Genomic DNA, 19961 nt, shown 5'->3' with positions numbered 1-19961 from the left:
TCCCCTGGCCGTCCCTCTGCAGGTCCCCAGGAGAGCTTGCCACATGCAGCTCCGATACCCTTCTTATATTGCTCCCCATCGCTCTGGGGTGAATTCCCGTTCCTCAGCCTCGCCTGCACGGAGGCCCTGCACGCCCAGCTGACATTTTCCTTCTGGTTAATCACCGTTAGTCGCCCGCGCTCCCTAATTCCCAACCACAAAGACCTCAACGTGGCCATGCAGGAGGCTCCTTTGCCAAGCCTTTCTTCAGGATATGCCTTTTCCAGGCACCGTCTCGTTGATTCCCCAGATAGCCTGGGGTTAGATACTGTTTTATCCCATTAAAAATAGGAGGAAACTGAGGCTTAGACCCATTAAGGCCCTGGCCTAAGACCCCAGAGGTAGAAGGCAGAAGCCTCTATTTGTGGGGAGACATCTGGGCTCTTCCACCCCTTATTTAGCTGACACCTTCAACCCCCATTCCAGATCCCACTGCTGCCCCCGCTTGCTCCCCCGCAACCCTGGCAGCTTTCTTGGGTATGTGACACAGGCAGGTGACTTAGTTTTACCGTCTGTAAAGGGGATAAATATCTCATGGGACTGTCCCAAGGGTTCAGTGAAACATTACCATGGGCTAGGCCAGGGCCCAGCATCCAGAGGATGGTTCTCACAGCTGGTCTAGTCCCCGTTCAGTGGTCATCTTCCCCCTCAACTCCCCCCCTCCCCCCATGTTTCTTGGTGGCCTTCTGCCTCACTTCCCTAACCCCCACAGGGTTTTCTGGGGTATTTCCTAGATTCTTCACATGCCTTCTGGCTGATGTCTTAGAGTTGGCTCTAGGATCTCCAAACTAAACCAGTGCTCTGTATATGTTGGTTAGTTTTATGCCAGCTACCGTCGTTTCAGGCACCTTCCATTCTGCATTTTAGCTGAACCCAATTATTAATGGCACCCCTCCCTTGAACAGGAGAGATATAACCTCCAGGCCTTTGCATAGGTGATTCCTTCAGCCTTTTCCGTCCCTGTCTGTGTAGCGAATTCCTGTGCATTCTTCAAGGCCCTCCCTCCATGAAACTGTTACGGCCCCCTCTGGCCCAGCTCTGACACCATACAGTTGGGGGGAATGGGGACCAGAGACCACAAGGGCAGCCTTGTGGGTGCAGGGAGGGTATTGCTTGGGTGGGAGCCATAGCAGTGACCTGGTAAACACTTAGACCCTGCCTAACACATGTGGGCCCATCTGGCTGCTGCCCCCCCTTTCTGCCAACTCTCCAAAGCCAGCTAAGCTCTAGGAAGCCAGAACCAGGTGCAGATCTTACCCAGCCCTTCCCAAACATGCGGCCTCTGACGGGACACTTATTCCTACCCAGATCCACCTTCGTGCTCCAGCCTCCAAGCCCTTGCCTGCCTATGCGATGGAATCTGACTCATCTCCCACTCAGGCCCGCTCTGAAAAATCCTCCACCGGGAAGCCTGCCCAGGATGCCTCCCATGTTGGAATAACACCAGAGCAGCCAGCATTTCCTGACCCCCAAGCACAGTATGTGACCTGGCTGCTGACTCTGAACCAGAATCTCAGGATGCTAACTACATCACCTCTAGCTTGCCTCTGGTTCTGCCCTGAAGTGCTCTGTGACCCGGAGCCAGTGCCTCAACCTCTCTGAGCAGTCCTCTTGCAGCAGGCCAGCAAGGCTTCCGGAAGTGGTGGTACAGGTCCCTTCACGGACAAGTGGCCCAGCCAGGTGGGGATGCCATAAGAGCCAGGCACACGTCTCAGTTGGCTTGCTGCGACACGAGGGCAGTTGGGGGGCCCTGATCTTCTCTGAATGTGACCCCCTGCATTCCCCGGCATTCCAGCCCTCCTCTCCCCACCACCCACAGAGACTTCAAGTGCACACTCTGCTTCACCGACTGCCTTTATTGGGCATCAGCCCCAGGGCTCCACGCGCGCAGGAAGGGGGTGGTGGGCGTCACTCGAAGCAGGGGCTCTACAGCGGGAGGCATGGCCTACGATGCCACGTAGCCCCCAGGACACTTGCCTCAGCCCCGGACCTCTCTGTAACCCACGTAGCTGACCCAGCAGGAGGGCGTGTGACGTCACGACCCTGACCGCCTGTGGGGCGGCTCCCCCAGTTCTGGGCTCACTTGGGGGCATTGAAGGGCACGGCCCGCTGGTTCATGGGGTTGTCTGGCGACCGCAGCCACTCCTTCTTGAGCAGCTGCTTCAGCTGCGACAGCCGCATATTGGGGTTTTCTTGTTTGAGCCGCGGCAGCTGCGCCTCCTCAAAGGCAGTGAAGGCCGCCCGCATGCGGCGCTCTGGGTGCCGGTCCGCAGCCTCGTCTGCCACGCTAGGGGAGGACGGTGGCGTTAGGGGGCGGGTCTATGGGGCGACCCCGCCCCCAGACGCATAGCCCCGCCCCCGTGCTCGAGCCCCGCCCGTCACCTGAGCACCGCGATGGCATCCTCAATGGTGCGCGCTTCCACGCTGCCCTCCTCCAGCACGCGGCGGTTCACATTCTCCTCCAGCGGCACCTCCAAGTGGCTCTTGGCTTTCTCGGCTGGGGGTGGGAGGCAGCCAGGTGACAGAGACATACACACAGACAGAGAGAGATAAGCAGGGATGCAGAGTTCCAGAGAGATGACAGAGACCCAATGGGGGAAGAGAGAGAGAGGAGGCAGGCAGGCAAAGAAGGATGGGGGAGCCCTCTTGCCCTCCCAGCCCCTGCCCAGGCCACGCTGCCCTCCTGACTTTCCTGCAACCGGGCACACAGGAGGTGCCCCACTCATGGCTACCATCTCAGCCTCAAGGCGCCTCATTAATGCCCTGAGGACCCCATGGGGCACAGGCCCAGGTCAGGTGCAGAGCAAGTAAATACACGCGTGTGTGTGCCCATGCTCTCCGTGCTCAAAGCCAGGTCTGCCAGGCCACTTCTTCACCACCCATGCTTCACCACACAGCCAAGGCAGCTTCTCTGGGGCCGAAGAAGGGGCTCTAGACTCAGCCAGGGTCAGCCTGTCCTTTACTGGGTAAAAAGGCAGCTCAAGAGTGGGCCGCAGCCCCACCTGTGTCCGGGGCTTCTTTGTGCTGGTGGTCTCGGCGGAGCGTCTCCTCAATCTGGGCCCGGGTGACCTTGTTGGGCACAGCCACGCGGGGGGCCTTGCCGCCCTTGAGCTTGGAGTCCTCCTCCTCCAGCAGACGCTGGGTCTCCTTCTTGCGCTCCAGCTGCTCCAGGCGCCGCTTCTCCTTCTCCTCCTGGGGGGAGGGGGTGATCAGGAGTGGACCCCACCACTGGCACGGGTGGACCAAGGCCCTGCTGCGTGCTAGACCCTGTGCTAGGCACAGGGGACACAGCTGGGGCACCATGGGATTACCTGAGAGTTCCCAGCCTATATGACTATGGGAACAACAAGGAACCCTGGCCATGGCAGGTGGGTGGGTGGTTCTCGGAGGAAAAGTGACACCTGGGCAGGAGGAGAAGCCAGCCTGGACGAGAACTGGAGGACAGGAAAGTCCTTAGTGGTGGGAATGCAGGTGCAAAGGCCATGATGTAGGAACCTCCTAGAGGCTGGTGTGGCTGGAGTAGGGAGGGGAAAATGTGGAAGGAGGAGAGGTGGGGAGGGGTTTGTATTGGATTCCAAAGTCAACAGGAGCCAGGGAGGGTCTGAACACATTTGCTGGCTGGAGCAGGGGTTCTGCCCTTAGGGGCAGTGTCCCCAGCCAAGTGTCACAAGGGACTGGTCCCACCTTTGCACCCCAAGGAGACCCTGATGCCATCTGGCCTACAGGACTTGCCCTGGGTTGCTGCCCCCTAGACTACCTAGGGGGCAGAGCCATGTTCTGGTTCATTTATAATGCAGGGCAGCCATAGGCTTGGAACATTCTGCCATCTCCCACCCACAGCCCCACAGGGCCCTGCAGCCCATGCACCCCCACTTGCCTACCCTCTGCCTGCAACTCTGCCATCTGACTCCCATGCCTTGGGGATGGTCCCCGCTCCTTCAGTGCCCTCTGTGACACTCCTATAGTGGGACTAAGTGTTCCAGAAGACGACTCCATGTGCCTGAGGATACCCCCTGGGCCTCTGACCTCTACCCTGCCTGCCCAGCAGGAAAGCGGGGGAGAGGTTAAAGGTGAAGGGCTCCCACACCTGTGTTCAGGCACCTCAGGCAGGGCCATTGTGCTTTGATCCTCAGTTTAATCATCAATCAGACGTAATGTCCTCCCAAGGCCCCCTTACCCCACATGGTTCTCATACAGCCCATGTTCATTCAGCCCTGCCTTGGCCTTGGCACTGGCTGCTCTCTCCTCCTGGTATACCAATGCAGCCTCCTTCCCTGGCTAACTCTGGCGCCTCCGGAGTTCCTGGCTCCCTATCAGGCTCCTCCACCCCATGGCTTTTTCCTGTGTTCCACAAGTCCCTGTTTCTCTCTTCTGACTATGTGGTTTGTCCTGGAGGCAGGCCCTGGCCTGGGTTTCGAACAGCTGCCTTCTGGCCCCAGGCCCAGTGCCCAGTAGGTGCTTAGTAAAAGGATGCTGAATGAATGCATGAATTCCAAAAGGTTCCAATAACTCAGGAAAGACACGCAGCTTGTGGCCATTAGTCTCTAGGGACATGGGACTGAGGAGGGAACATGAGCATTTATACTCTGACATTCAGCAAAATTTTTTGAAAAAGTCACTTGCAGTTTTTAAAAAAGAGCAATTAGCAATTGGCAGTTTCTGGCGATGGGAGACGGTAAGTCCACTTTGCAGAATATTCCAGAGCCCTAAGAAATGAGTCTCATATATAACTGACATGGAACCCAGACAGGTGCTCATCGCCAAGTTGCTTAATATGGAACAAGTGGAAATGAAATGCTGACGTCCAGGTGGGGAGATGAAGTACAGCCCCATCCGTGGCTGATGCCTGGAGACCAGGAGAAATATGGCTGTGGGCCTCTATTTAGCTCAAGACATGGGCTTTGGGGTAGGCCACTGGGTGAGAAAGGTCTTTGGTGTCATGTGGGGAGAAGAGGTGTGTTATTTTTTAGCGTTTTGGAGTGAGCATGGATTTGCTTTTTTCTTTTCTTTCTTTTTTTTTTTTTAAGATTTTTTTCCTCTTTTTTGTTTTTTTTAAGTAGGCTCCATGCTGGGCATGGAGCTCAACGCGGGGCTTGAACTCACAGCCCTGAGATCAAGACCTGAGCTGAGATCAAGAGTTAGAGGCTTTAAAGATTTTATTTTAGGGGTGCCTGGGTGACTCAGTTGGTTAAATGTCTGCCTTTGGCTTGGATCAGGATCCTGGGGTCCTGGGATTGAGACCTGCATCAGGCTCCCTGCTCAGTGGGGAGCCTGCTTCTCCCGCTCCCCTTGCTTGTGCTCTCTCTCTGTCAAATAAATAAATTTTATTTATTTTATATAAATTATATTATTTATTTATTTAACAAAGAGAAAGAGGGCACGCATGCATGAGCAGGGGGAGGGGCAGAGGGAGAAACAGACTCCCTGCTGAGCAGAGGGTCCGACCTCTCTGGCTTTTCTCTCTGCATAATGGCTCTTTGGCAGACATTGTTTTTTCTTTTGGGTTTTCAACTTTCCTATATTGTCAAAATACTGATAGTCAAAAAGAAAACTGAAAGACCTCCGTGGACCCAATGCAGCACAGGATGTGGGGAGGGAACCGGTGACCAATGTCCAACCAAAAACAAGGAAGGATCCAGTCCCGCACAGGAAGACGATGGGAAAAACTCACAAAAGTGCCCAGGCATGCCAGGAATTGGGCAAGCAGGGATGGCATGTCACCCCTGCTACTTTCTCCCACTGTTAGTCTGGGCAAGAACCTCTGACCAGCCCAGGGGACCAGGAGCGACAGCCATAAATGGGTCTCTGGTGCCACCTACTGGACCCAGCAGTACCAGTCAGTACCAGCCCTGACCCACTCCCCAGACACCAATTCGTACCCACTGTGTGCGTGACAATGGGGCCTATCAGGGGACAGACGCACTCTTCTGTGTTTTTATACACACTTGGAAGAGCCGGCGAGCCCTGTGGCCAGCAGGGTGGATACGGGGGACCGATTACAGCATTCCTCAGCCTTGGCACTGCTGACGTCTGGGGCTGGCTCATTCGTTACTATGGGGCCATCCTGTGCCCTGAAGTGTGTTGAGCAGCATGCCTGGCCCCCACCCACCACGATGCCAGCAGCACTTTCTACCCACTAGTTATGACAATCCAAAATGTCTCCAGATGTGCCAAGTGCCTGCTGAGTGCAGAATCACCCCACGGTGAGAAGTGCCAGTCTAGCCCAACCCTGACATTACATGAAGGAGAGAAATACGCCCACACAGGAAAGTGGCTGCCTTGCCATTCCCTGAACATGCCAAGTCCTGGCCACCCCAGGGCCATTGCACGAGCCTCTGCCTCCACCTCCCTCCTTGCCCTTGCTCCATGTCCCGTGCCTCCTCACCCTTCAAGCCAAAGCCCCAGGGGGTTTGCATGTTGACTGCCCACCTTAGCCACAGCTACAGGAGCCTGGGAGCCACCCACCTTGCGCTGTTCCTTCCTCATGACGTGTTTGTCCTCATCCTTCCAGTAGGCATCCTCCAGCTCCTTCTGCTTCCTGGCATCAGCTGCTGCCTTGGCCTCAGCCCTCCGTGCCCGGGCCGCTGCCGACTTGGTGTTCTCACCCTGGAACTTCTTGGGCATCCCTCAGCAGGCTGCGGGAGGGCAGGGACCAGTAAGCGGGGGTGGGGGGGGGCGCAGCCACCCTTGGTACCCCCAGACTCACACTTGCAGTCAGGATCCCCTTGGAGCCTCAAAGGCCTTGTTTGTAAAACGAGGGCTTGAGACTTTGTGATCTCCTTTTTGAAAAAAATTTATTGACGTGAAATGCACACAACAAAAAATGAACCCTTTTAAAGTGCACAATTTGGTGGCATTTAGAACATTCACAATGTTGTGCAACCGTCACCTCTATCTAGTTCCAGAATACATTCCCATCCCCCCAAAAGGAAACCCCACACCCACTAGCAGTCACACACCCTCCCCCGCCCAGCCCCTGACAACCACTCATCTGCTTTCTGTCTCTATGGATTTGCCTCTTCTGGACGTTTCATATACATGGAATATGATACACTCTGTGGCCTTTTATGTCTGGCTCCTTTCACTCAGTGTGATGTTTTCGCGGTTCATCTGTGTTTTTTAGCATGGCAGGGCTTCCTTCCTTTTTATGGCTGAGTAATATTCCGCTGTACAAATTGACCACATTTTGTTTATCTATCCACCACTGAAGGACATCTGGGTTGTTTCCACTTTTTGGCTCTTACAGTCATGCCTCTGTGGCCCCCTGGGGGCCAGTCTGTGTGTGGCTCCTTCAATGCTGCCACTTATGAGGCCTCAGTCCCCAGGGCCCAGAGCCCTGAGGCCAAGTCCTCCTCACCCTGGGTAAGCAGCTGCCGTGAGCTGCTCCCAATGACCCAGCCCAGGCTCGCACAGCTGGACAGCTGCGGTCCAGCAGGCCCCTGGTCCGAGCGAGTCCCACGCTGGGTGCTGGGAAAGCGATGCACACAAATGGCAGACACCACCCTCCCTCCACTAACACCTTCATGTGGACCAACTCCATAGAATGCCTCCAAAGCTCTAAATGTGGGGACTGCCCTTGTTCCCTCTCTGAGGTGGGGAAGTCAAGGTACCTGGCCAGACCGCACAGCGCTAAGCCTAGGGTCTCACCTCCAAAGCCTGCCTTCCAGGTGAGGAAGGGAAGGCTGTGCGGCCCAGGCACATGCCTTCAGCTCTCTGGGCCTCAGTTTTCTTCATCTGGGAAATGGGCTGATGTTCCCCACTCCTGGGTTGTTTGTCCCCCCTGAACATCTCCAGCTCAGTCCCCTTGGGGAAATAGGCCCAGCATCCAAAAATGAAGGGGAGAGAATACGGGGGTCACTCTGACTCAGGACCACCAGGCCACCCCATTCCAGCCTCCTAACTGTGTGGCTTGTGGGGCAGGGGCTCCCACCTCACAGCCCCGCTGGAAACTCTAATATCAGCTCCCATTTGCAGTGGTTGTGCACACTGGGCTCAGTGCTTTATACACAGCGTCTGAGTGAATTCTCCCAATGCTGGTGTGTGGCAGCAGAGCTGAGATCTGAAGGATGGGTGAGAGGCAGCCCTGAGGATGAAGGGATGGGACTTCTGGGCAGATGGCAGAGGATATGCAACGACCCTGCGGCAGACTCTCAATCCCAACTCTGTGCTCCTAACCACTGCCCCACCCGAGGGTCCCAGCTGGCCCCTGGGGGAACATCAGTGCAGATCAGGATTCTGAGACCACTGAGGCCCCCCCCCTTAACATCAAGGGGTGGCCCCCTGGCCCAGGCTGAGACTGAGGAGAGAGCCCCATGGGGCAGAGCAGGGCAAAGTTGGGGAGATCAGTGGCCCCAGAAGACTCAGGGTTGAATACTGACTGCAATCACAGACGAAGTGCTCCCCCTGAGCTGAGACAGAGAGTTGGTTCCAGTTCCTCCTCGCATAGGATGCGTGAGCTGCCACAGGGGGTATGCTAGCCTGATCCTGCACTTCCCCCAGCTGCTCCTTGGCCCCTAAATCAAGCATTCGTTACTGAGCGTCTGCAATGTACTCAACAGAACGCCCCCACCCTGGATTCCCCAGGGGAGTGCCAAGAACTGGGACTCACTGTCCAAGTTACAGATTAGGAAACTCCCCACCCTACTCTCCCCCCATCTTCCACTCCCTTGTGGGTGGCAGCCACACCAGCCTCCCCGCCATTTTTCAAACATCCCAAGCAGGTTCTTGCCTCAGGGCCTTTGCACTTGCTGTGCCCTCCACCTGGCGGGCTGCTCTTCACTCCTCTTTTTACCCAGTTAACTCTTATTTAAATTTCAGGGCCTAGCTCAGGTGTTTCTGCCTCCAGGAAGCCTCCCCTGAGACGCCCTCTCTCAGACCACAAAATTCTGAGGCACTTTGTTTGGGTTGCTATTTTATGTTCATTTATATGATTATTTGACAAATGTCCGTCTTTCTCGGCAGGCTGGGAGCTCTGTGAGGGCAAGGAATACCATGGTCACTGCTGTGTCCCCAGTGCCCTGTACAGTAAGGGCTCAATAAATGTTCTGAGCAAATGAATGAACAAGCGTCTATTTCCAGAGTTCCCTCAATATTTACTTCACTCTGGGTTGTGTCCAAGCTCAGCTTCTCACTGTTCTTCCCACTCACTTCCCTCTCCAGCCTCTGAGGCTTTGCTCTTGCTGCGCCCTCACCTGATGCACCCTCCGCCATTCCCTCCTCCTGCAAAAATCCTGCCCACTCACAGGGACTCTGCCCCAGCATCCTCTCCTCCCAGGTCACGCTGCTCAAGACCCCCAACTCCATCCCAAAACCTGACAGGACAATTTTGATCCTCTCCTCAGGCCGGGACGAAATGTTGATGTTCTCTCAATATTAATATGCTGAAACCCTAAAGCTCAGTGTGACTGTCTTTGGAGACAGGGCCAGTGAGGAGGTGATAGAGATTAAGTGAAGCCATAAGGGTGGGGCCCTAATGGAATGGGGCTGGTGTCCCTGTAAGAGCAAAAGACACCAAAGCTTGCTCTCTCCGCAAGTCAGGAAGAGTGCCTGCACCAGGAACCAAACTGGCTGGCACTTTGATCTTAGACTTCCTAGCCGTGAGCAAGTACATTTCTGTTGTTTAAGCCACCCAGTCTATGGTATTTTTTAAATGGCAGCCCGAGCAGACTAACACAGACAGCTTTTCTTCTCTGTGTGGTAAATACTTATTCACACACACACTTTTGTCACTCAGTAAACATGCACTGAACACCTAATATGTGTGGGACGCTGGGGAAAAGAGGCAGCACCGATCTGACTGCCAGGCTGGCTGGGAGACAGACAATAAGGGCGACAATTTGCCACGAGAACTATGATGGGGACTTGCAGGGCGCTGGGGAAACCTAGAGGGGTTTTCTGACCCAGCCTGGGGGCTAAGGGGTGTCAAAGGGCTTCCTGAAGGAGATATCTAAGAAAAGGCCTAAAAGTGTGAGGAGCTCCGAGGCCCCAGGAGTTTGAGGGAGGCAGGCTGGGAAGCGGGGATCCGTATTCCACGGTGATGAAAACATGCGGAGGGCGTTAGAACCGGGAGGCGCAGATCTGCGGGTAAGAGCCCTGGGGTTGGTGAAGAGGTGAACTGGAGCGGTGAGATAAGTAGGGAGCTCTGGCAGGGATCCGGGGAGTGGCGCTGGACGGGCAGGGGTGTGCATTTAGGAGGGAATCAAGACCCACGTGGTTGACTGGATGTAAAAGTACAAGAGAGAATAGAAGATGGAAGTTCAACACAGTCTCTTCCCAGAATCCCTCCCGCTACCCTTTCTGAGCTCTCCCTGCCCGTAGTCCCTCTCCCCAGCCCTGACCCCACTGCAAGATACTGGGGGGCGTCCGTACCCAGCTCTGTTACCCCCAAGCCGGGAAGGTGCTCAGAGGCAGGACCGGAGCTGGCTGGCCTCGAACAGGACGCAATGCCTCCAGGACTCAGTCGCCCGCTCTGGGAAATGGGCACAGCCCCCGCGAGAGCCCTCTGGACTGGGCGACGAAAGTGCCCCTGTCTCTAAGCGCCCCGCCTCCAGCCCTCCGCAGGGCGGAGGGGGGTGCTCTCAGGCCAAGCCGCCCCGCCGCGCCCCCCCGCCCCTCCCCCCCTCCCCGCACCCCGGCTCCGCCCGCGCCGCGGCCGCTCCTACCTCCTTCCCCCCGCGCTGGCCCGGTCGCGAATCCGTGACGCCACCGCGGGGCCTGCGCGCCGAGCTCCCGGAGGCGCGTGCTGATTACGTCCGGCGCTGTTGCCCTCTTGGTAAGGGAACTGCTGCCCTGGCCTCCAACCCAAGCCCAGGTTATCGGCCGTTTCTTTTCCTCTTCGAGAAGAGGATATTTTGTAAGGCTCCACCCCTTTCTCTCACTTCAGATATTGGCAAACTACGAGGGGAGGGTAAAAACTACAATCTAGAATGTTGCCTTTACCAAGATGGCCATTGCCCGGATGAAATATGGCCGCCTCCACGTCACACGTGGTCTGGCGGCATCAGATAGGAGTTGCCCGGCCACCAGGGCGCGCCAGAGCCCGCGGTCCACGCGCGGTGCTTAGACCGGCCAAGCCCAGGGGAATCCTCGCAAACCTTTACTGTCGCTTAGCGCTTTGTCCACACTCTCTGCTTCCCTCCTGCGAAGCTGGGGAGGGAGGGGGCAGGAGAAAGGGGCAGAGAAATTAACACATTCCACCCCGTTCAGGTGGGGAAATGGGCTTAGAGAGACCGGGAACTGAATTTAGCCAAAATGCAACCGCAAGCAGCTCAGATTCCTAGCCAGTCCCTCCTGAATTGCTCCACTCTCATCCACTCCCTCCAAACACACCTTGCTTATTTCATTCAATAATTAGGTTTGGGGGGCCAAATTGTCCGAGGCACCTACACTTTAGAGTTTCTTCATTTACTGAGGCATAGTGTCCTCATCTGTAAAAATGGTAGTACTAGGGGTCTGAGGGTGGTTACAATGGACCAGGCTGTGGGGAAAGAAGGTTTTAGATCAGGGGCAGTTCAAGCAGGATGAGTTGACCACAGTCTCCGAAAGGCAACCCCAGTGACACTGCTGGGACCTCTCTGCTCTAAAGCCTGGTGGGTTCCCACTGTCCTGCAAGACTCCTTATAGCTCCCCATCTCATCCCTCTCCTGTTCCCCATTCTCCTCAGCTCTAGCCACACCAGCCTCCTTTCTCCTAATTGCCAGGCATGATCCTGTTTCAGGGGGGTTGCCAGTGCTGTTCCCTCTGCCCCCAGCTTTTCCAATAACCAGCCCTTTCACTTCCTTCAGGCCTTGACCCAAATACCCCTTCCTGAGAAAGACCTCCCTGACTTCCGCAATTAGTTGGTGCTCCAACCCCAGACTTTTTTCTTTTTGTATTTCTGTCATAGTAGCAACTTGTTTTACTCGTTTATTACCCTGTTTATTTTCTGCCTATCCCCTGTCTGGGATGTCTGGAGGATGGAACCCATGTAGCTGGAATGGTGTTTATCACCAAGAAAAAGGGGCACCTGGGTGGCTCAGTCCATTAAGCATCTGCCTTCAGCTCGAGTCATGATCCTAGGGTCCTGGGATCGAGCCTGGCTGCCTGCTCAGGGGAAAGCCTGCTTCTCCCTCTGCCCCTCCCCCTGCTCATGCTCTCTCTGTTTCTATCTCTCACTCTCTCTCAAATAAATAAATAAAATCTTAAAAAATATTTCACCAAGAAGAAGAGGCTAAGCATAAAACAGGTACAACTGACCCTTGAACAACACAGGGTTTAGGAGCACCGACCTCCATGCAGTCAAAAATTTGCCTATAACTTCTGAATCCCCAGAAACTTAATTACTAGTAATCTATTATTGACCTGAAGCATTACCAATAACAATCAATTGATTGACATATATTTTGCATGTTATATGTATTACATAATGTATTCTTACAATAAAGTAAGCTAGAGAAAAGAAAACATTATTAAGAAAATTAGGGGCGCCTGGGTGGCTCAGTCGTTAAGCATCTGCCTTCAGCTCAGGTCATGATCCCAGTGTCCTGGGATCAAGCCCCACGTCACGGGCTCCCTGCTCAGTGAAGAGCCTGCTTCCCCCCCCCCTCTGCCCCCCACTCACTCTCTCTCTCCATCTCTCTTTCTCAAATAAATAAAATCTTTAAAAAAATTTTTTTCTTTTTAAAATTTTTTAAAAAATCATAAGGTAGAGGGATGCCTGTGTGGCTCAGTCAGTTAAGCATCTGCCTTCAGCTCAGGTCATGATCCCAGGGTCCTGGGATTGAGTCCTGCATCGGGCTCCTTGGTCAGCAGGGAGCCTGCTTCTCCATCTCCCTGCCACTCCTCCTGCTTGTGCTCTCTCTCTCTGACAAACAAATAAATAAAATTTTTAAAAAACACTTTTAAAAAAAGAAAAGAAAATGATAAGGTAGAGAAAATACTAGTAGAGGTGGGGAAGGTAGAGAAAATAGTACTGTACTGTATTTTTTTTTTAATTATTTATTTATTTACTAAGTAATCTCTACCCCCAATGTGGGGTTGGAACTCATGACCCTGAGATCAAGAATTGCATGCTCTAGGGACGCCTGGGTGGCTCAGTTGTTAAGTGTCTGCCTTCGGCTTGGGTCATGATCCCAGGGTGCTGGGATCGAATCCCGCATTGGACTCCCTGCTCAGCGGGGAGTCTACTTCTCCCACTCTGCCTGCAGCTCCCCCTGCTTTGTGCTCTCTCGCTCTCTCTCTGACAAATTAAGAAAAAAAAAGAATTGCATTTTTTTTTCTTAAAAAAAAAAAAATCCTTGTATAAGTGGGCCCATGCAGTTAAAAACCCATGTTGTTCAAGGGTCAGCTTCATATTGTTCATTATCAGGGTGTGGGATGTTTGGAGGTGGCAAAGCCAACACCTATTGAACCTTCCACTGGTAAAGAGCCAGGTTTAAAAAAAATAATAAATACTTTATTTTATTTTATTTTTAAAGATTTTATTTATTTATTTGACAGAGAGAGACACGGCAAGAGAAGGAACACAAGCAGGGGGAGTGGGAGAGGGAGAAGCAGGCTTCCCACGGAGCAGAGAGCCCGGTGCGGGGCTTGATCCCAGGACCCTGGGACCATGACCTGAGCCGCAGTCAGATGCCCAATGACTGAGCCACCCAGGCATCCCAAAAATAATAAACATTTTAAAAAGAGACTGGCTTGTCACACTTTCCTGGGGGCAGGAAGCCTCTTACTTCATATTGACATAACTCAGAGGTGTAGGTCAAGTGAATCATTTCAGAACAAGCTAAATCTTCTGGAAGGTGACTTTTGCCACCAACCAGGCGCCCTTGCTACAGGGTGTGGCTCCCAGGCCTGGGGATTCTTGGCTTCTATCATTGTGACATTCTATATCTCTTAGATGCTCACATTCTCAATTAAGTATTGAGTGTCTACTTCGAGCTTGTGCTAGGAATACAGTGACAAGTTAGACAGACATGGTCCCTGGTCTTCTGGAGCTCACAGTCAGGAAGTCACACAAAAAAATCATGATCTAACCATAGTCAGGAGCTATTCCCCATGTTGGGAGTGGGTTATGGAAGCCAGCAGGCTGGGTGATCAAAGAGGCCTTCTCAGAGGGGGTGACGCTTAAGCAGAGTTGGGTGAAGAAAGGAAGAGAAAGGTATTCTGGGCAGAGGGAATAGCACGTGCAAAGGCTGGGTGATGAGGGTAAAGTGAGAAAGAAGAAAGCCGACTGTGACCTTGGTCAGCTGGGAATTGGCCTAGTGTCCACAGTTAAGCCATGGTGTTCTCCTGTTGAATATAATCCCACAGATTGTCAGAAAAAACTGGGCTGGCCAGCATGGAGCAAGACAAAAACAAGAACCCTCTGGTTGATCTGACCACAGACCAAAACAAAGTCATGATCCAAACCACAAAAAGGGCCAAACCTCCCCATCTGTCCCCTGGCTAATATGAGTGGGACATCTTCTTCCCACTAATCACAGCGTTGGCCCCACCTGGTTCCCCTGACTCCTAGGTAAAAAGTGTCCAAATAGGGGCGCCTCAGTGGCTCAGCCGGTTAAGCTGCTGCCTTCGGCTCAGGTCATGATCCCAGGGTCCTGGGATCGAGCCCTGCATCGGGCTCCCTGCTCAGCGGGGAGCCTGCTTCTCCCTCTCCCTCTGCCTGCCTCTCTGCCTACTTGTTCTCTCTCTCTCTCTGTCAAATAAATGAACAAAATCTTTAAAAAAAAAAGTGTCAAAATAAGGAGAGAATTGTCCCCACTTCCTTGAGCCCCCCCTTAAGTCACCTAACATAAACCCCAGTTTCATAACAAGCCCTTCTTACTACCCTCTTTCCGGGATGTTCCACGGAGCCTCACTGCAAGAAGCCAATACACCCACCTTTGACTACAGGTGTGTTTCTGGTGGTTTTGGCTGAAGGGAGTCAATAGGGATGGAGGTCCGCCAAGACCCTCACTGCCCCCACCTGGGACCCTCCAAGGACTCTTGGGAAGCATCTTTCCTTGCCTTTTCCACCTTCTGGTAGACCCAGGTGTCCCCAGTTTGTGACCAATCTCTGCCTCCGTCTTCTCCTAGCCTTCTCTTGTGTCTCTTATAAAGACACTTATCATTGGATTTAGGGCCCACCCTAAATCCAGGATGATCTCATCTTGAGACCCTTACCTTAATCACACATAAGAGGCCCTATTTCCAAATAAGGTCACAGTTGAGGTTCTGGGGGTCTGGAAGTGAACATACTTCAGGGGACCACCATTCCCTCAGGACAAGTGCCTTGAGGGCTGTGAGTCCGTGAGAGGAAAGGTCCATTGGGAGAGGAGAGGCCGAGGCCCAGTAAGTCACCCTTAACTCAGCGCTGGTGACTGAGGTGTTCAGAAGGTCTCCTCAAATCGACATCCTTTGGACAAACTTTTCACCATTCCGGAATCTTAAAGGGAAAAGAGAAAAGAGAAAACCCTAAAAGGTCATCTCCTCCAATTGATCCTATCTCTGTGTGTCTGAAAACTGCTTTTTTAGCTCCATCTGCCTGGAGCCAGGGGGTGCATCCGGCCTCTGATGGGTATCGGCCGGCCTCTAGCAAAGTCCCGGAGACCCAAGGTTGCACATGCGCTATCTGTTCTCCATCAAAAGCTGACCCTCTTCCGGGCCAAGCACCCGTGTCTTTCACATTTCCATCAGGCTAACTTGGACATGGCTCTCTCTGCCGGTACTGTCCCCACTGGGGACAATTTGGAATGCAATTTAGAATTGCAGTGGCCACTGTGGGGACTTTCATTGGACAGGGATCTAGAAACAGAAAGAAAAAAGAACTGTCACAAAGAGATCATTTGTTGCATCTGTCTAAATAGAGCATTTGGCCAAACACAGGGGACACCACTTTTGTTTGTTTCAGACCTCAGGGTGTCTGTAATAAGTGCTGGCTCTGCAATCTAGGGCTTGATGAGGTTGTCAAGGACCCAAATTAATGTCTTAAACTGAGTGTAGTAACTCTGTTTTGTGTGTGTGTGCGTGCATGTGCCAAATGGATTTTCCTCCACTGAAACTTCTCCCCTAAGGATCCTAAAGATCCTTTGACAGTGGAAATGTCAGGTCTGAAGATGACTCCCCTCACTTCTTTCTTTTTTCTCCTTTTACTTTAAAGCCGATTTAATGGAAATACCATTGTCTTTCTGTGCATGTTCTCAGTGCGTCCACTCCAGCAAATGGGACAAAAATGGCTAAAAGACACAAAAACCTGTCCATATGTGTTTATAACAGCACCGTAAACAATCTTCCAAAGATGGAAACAAACCAGATGCTCATCAACAGATGAATGGATGAACAAAACGTGGTTCATCCATACAGTGGAATATTCTTCAGCCATAAAAAGGAATGAAGCTCAGACACACGCTATGATGGGGAAGAACATTGAACACATTGTGCTGAGTGAGAGAAGCCAGGCTCAAAAGGCCACACGTTGTAGGATCCCATGTATGTGAAATGTCCAGAACAGGCAAATACGTAGAGACAGAAAGCAGATTGGTGGCTGCCAGGGGCCGGGGAAGTGGGCAGGGGAGTGCCTGCTCATGGGGACGGGGTCTCCTTTTGGGGGGATGGGAATATTCTAGAACTAAACAGAGGTGATAGTTGTATTAAATACCACTGAATTTCACCTTGACTTTGGCACTGTCAGATCCTGAGCACAAACCCCAGTTAAGCTATGCTGCACCTGGACTCTGGATCCACAGAAAGTCCGAGATAAGAAGTTTCAGCTGCTAAGTGAGTGGTCATCTGATGTGGCAGCAATGGGAAAGGAATTTCATTTCTAAATAAGAAAGAGAGGGCTCCTGGGTGGCTCAGTTGGTTAAGCGACTGCCTTCGGCTCAGGTCATGATCCTGGAGTCCCTGGATCGAGTCCTGCATCGGGCTCCCTGCTCAGCAGGGGGTCTGCTTCTCCCTCTGACCCTCCCCCCTCTCATGTGCTCTCTCTCATTCTCTCTCTCTCAAATAAATAAATAAAATCTTAAAAAAAAAAATAAGGAAGAGATACAAAACGCTGGTCATTAAACATAACTGTAATGTGCCTTTATTTTTTGCCATGTTTTTACTTAATACAACTTGCAAACACCATATATATACCATATATATATGATGTACGTGTACATGTATATATATATTATATATTATATATATAATTTATTTTGTCAACATGTTCTGGTTTTGAAATGTACTGAAGTTATATAAGATGTTATTTTTCATGGTAGCTTCGTGATCAGTACAGGGAACCACTCTGTACTATTTTTGCAACTTCTTGTGGGTCTTTAATCATTTCAAAATAAAAAATGGAAAAAAAAGACCTTTTCTTTTTTTTAAAGATTTTATTTATTTATTTGAGAGAGAGAGAGTATGAGTAGGGGGAAGGGCAGAGGGAGAGGGAGAAGCAGACGCCCCGCTGAGCAGGGAGCCTGACATGGGACGTGGCCCCAGGACCCTGGGATCATGACCTGAGCTGAAGGCAGACGCTTTACCGACTGAGCCACCCAGGCATCCAAAAAAGACCTTTTCATAATCATGTCTGAGCACAGAGAAAAACAAGAACACCTTACAAACCACAAAAATGGCCCAAAGTCCCCCTTCCTGGCTACCAGGAACAACTGTCACTTATCACAGTTACAGCTGCAGCCTCACCCCATTCCTCCTGTCTCCTAGATAAATATCAAGATGCCCAATCAGAGAGTCATTTTGCCCCCCTTCCTGTTTGGGGCCAATCCAGAGCAAAACTATCCTTCCTTGAACCCAATACAAACAACCCCCTTCTTGTCCCATGGTGTGTGTCTCCCTTGTTGCGACAAGCCCATAATGGACATACCCAGTGTGGTCCAACCAGAGCTTCTGCCAGGGTCTGGCCCCCACTGAGAGAGGGTGCCATGGACAAGGCTGCCGGCCTTGGTCAGAGCCCAGAGTATGCTCAGAGGGACACGCTTGAAGGTTACGGTCCCTAAAATCCCCCAAATTCTAGGAATCTGACACTTGAAGACTCTAGAACTTTTTTCCTCTTAATTTGGAATAAAATATAAATAACATCCATTTTAACCATGTTTAAGTGCACAGTTCAGTGGCATTAAGCACATTCACATTATTGTGCGGTCATCACCAGACTCCCTTCATAGAACTTTCTCCTCATGTCAAACTGAAACTCCGTCCCCATGAAACACTAACTCCCCCTGTTTCTTGGTTGGTCAAGCCAAAGGTTGGTAAATGTTGTTTATCTTTTTAAGGAACCAGCTCTTCATTTCATTGATCTTTTCTATTGTCGTTCTAGTCTCTAGTCATTTATTTCCACTCTGATCCTTATGATTTCCTTCCTCCTACTAATTTTAGGCTTTGTTTGTTCTTCTTTATCTAGTTCTTTAGGTGTTAAGTTAGATTATTTATTTGTGATTTTTTGTTTGTTTGTTTGCTTTTTTGGGGAGAGCCCATATTGCTATGAACTTCCTTCTTAGAACCCCTTTGGCTGCATCCCATAGATTTTGGTATGTTGTGTTTCTATTTTCATTTGTCTCTAGGTAATTTTTTTCCTCTCCTTTGATTTATTTGATGACCTATTGGTTGTTCAGCAACATCCTGTTGAATCTCCACATTTTTGTGGTTTTCCCAGTCGTCTTCTTGTAATTGATTTCTAGTTTCATACAGTGGTGGTTGGAAGAGATGCTTGATGTGATTTCAATCTTGAATTTATGGAGACTTGCTTTGTGGCCTAACATGGGATCTGGAATGTTCTGTAAATATATGTTAAGTCCATCTGGTCTAATGTGTCATTTAAGGCCACTGTTTCCTTATTGGTTTTCTGTCGGGATGACCTATCCCATGATGCAAGTGGGGTGTTACTACTACTACTGTATCACTGACGACTTCTCCCTTTAGGTCTGTTAATATCTGTTTTATATATTTTGGTGGTTATTTTTTTCTAGGATTTTATTTATTTATTTGAGAGAGAGAGAGGGCAAGAGTGAGGAGAGGGACAGAGGGGGAGGGAGAGAAAGGGAGAGAATCCCAAGGATACTCTGCACTGAACATGGAACCTGACACGGGGCTCGTTCTCAATGCCGAGATCGTGACCTGAGCAGAAACCAAGAGCTGGACGCTCAACTAACTGAGCCACCCAGGTGCCCCTATTTTGGTGCTTCTGTGTCAGGTTTATGTGTATATATATATATATATTTAGGTGTATAATATTTATAAATGTTATATCTTCTTGCTAAATTGGCCCTTTTATCATTATGTAATGCTCAAAGCAATCTTGAAAAAAAAAAAGCTAGAGGTATCATACTCCTTGATTTCAAATTATACTACAAAGCTATAGTAATCTAAACAGTATGGTGTTGGCATAAAAATAGACACACAGATCAATGGAACAGAACTGAGAGCCCAGAAATAAACCTACACATATACGAACAGTTCATTTATGAAAAAGGAGCCAAGAGCATTCATTGGAGAAAGGAAAGTCTCTTCAATCAATGGTGCTGGGAAAACTGGACAGCCACATGTAGAATAATGAAACTAAACCACTATCTTACACCATACACAAAAATTAACTCAAAATGGACTATTAAAGATTTGAATGTAAGACCTGAAGCCATAAAATTCCTAGAAGAAAACATAAGTGGTAGGCTCTTGACAGTGGTCTTAGAGATGTGTTTGTGGGTCTAACTCCAAAGGCAAGAGAAACAAAAGCAAAAATAAACAAATTGGACTACATCAAACTGCACAGCAAAGGAAACCATCATCAAAATGCAAAGGCAACCTAAGGGACAGGAGAAGATATTTGCAAATCATATGTCCAGTAAGGGGTTAATATCCAAAATATATAAAGAACTCCTACAACTCAATGATTTTTTAAAACCCAATTAAAAATGGGCAGAGGATCTGAACAGATATTTTTCCAAAGAAGATATACAGATGACCAACAG

The 19961-nt window shown here is 50.9% G+C and overlaps 1 protein-coding gene across 2 annotated transcripts; it reads right to left on the bottom strand.

Moving 5' to 3' along the window:
* Nucleotides 1–1880: 1880 nt before the first annotated feature.
* On the bottom strand, nucleotides 1881–10920 carry CCDC124 (coiled-coil domain containing 124). 2 transcript variants are annotated; one of them, XM_006749571.3, is made up of 5 exons: nucleotides 10701–10920; nucleotides 6505–6674; nucleotides 3042–3231; nucleotides 2422–2536; nucleotides 1881–2326 (listed from the first exon to the last, which is right to left on the bottom strand). In XM_006749571.3, exons 2-5 carry the CDS (start codon nucleotides 6661–6663, stop codon nucleotides 2119–2121), a joined length of 672 nt encoding a protein of 223 aa, XP_006749634.1. In that variant the 5' UTR covers nucleotides 6664–6674; nucleotides 10701–10920; the 3' UTR covers nucleotides 1881–2118. The 2 variants fall into 2 exon arrangements, with proteins under 2 accessions (XP_006749634.1, XP_030876670.1); XM_031020810.2 differs by lacking the exon at nucleotides 10701–10920 and adding an exon at nucleotides 10408–10549.
* Nucleotides 10921–19961: the final 9041 nt, after the last annotated feature.

Source organism: Leptonychotes weddellii, chromosome 1 (assembly GCF_054177405.1).
Source record: "Leptonychotes weddellii isolate Sample4059 chromosome 1, ASM5417740v2, whole genome shotgun sequence".
Taxonomy (NCBI): domain Eukaryota; kingdom Metazoa; phylum Chordata; class Mammalia; order Carnivora; family Phocidae; genus Leptonychotes; species Leptonychotes weddellii.
Note: the sequence above shows the minus strand (reverse complement) of the source record. Positions and strands in the feature narration are given on the sequence as shown.

What these genes read in the sequence shown, in the direction of transcription:
- CCDC124 (XM_006749571.3), bottom strand. Translation starts at nt 6,663, where the DNA reads ATGCCCAAGAAGTTCCAGGGTGAGAACACCAAGTCGGCAGCGGCCCGG. An exon ending in TGAGGAAGGAACAGCGCAAG is followed by an intron (nt 3,232 to 6,504) that starts GTGGGTGGCTCC and finishes CCCTCCCCCCAG; the next exon opens with GAGGAGAAGGAGAAGCGGCG. An exon ending in GATGCCATCGCGGTGCTCAG is followed by an intron (nt 2,327 to 2,421) that starts GTGACGGGCGGG and finishes GTCCTCCCCTAG; the next exon opens with CGTGGCAGACGAGGCTGCGG.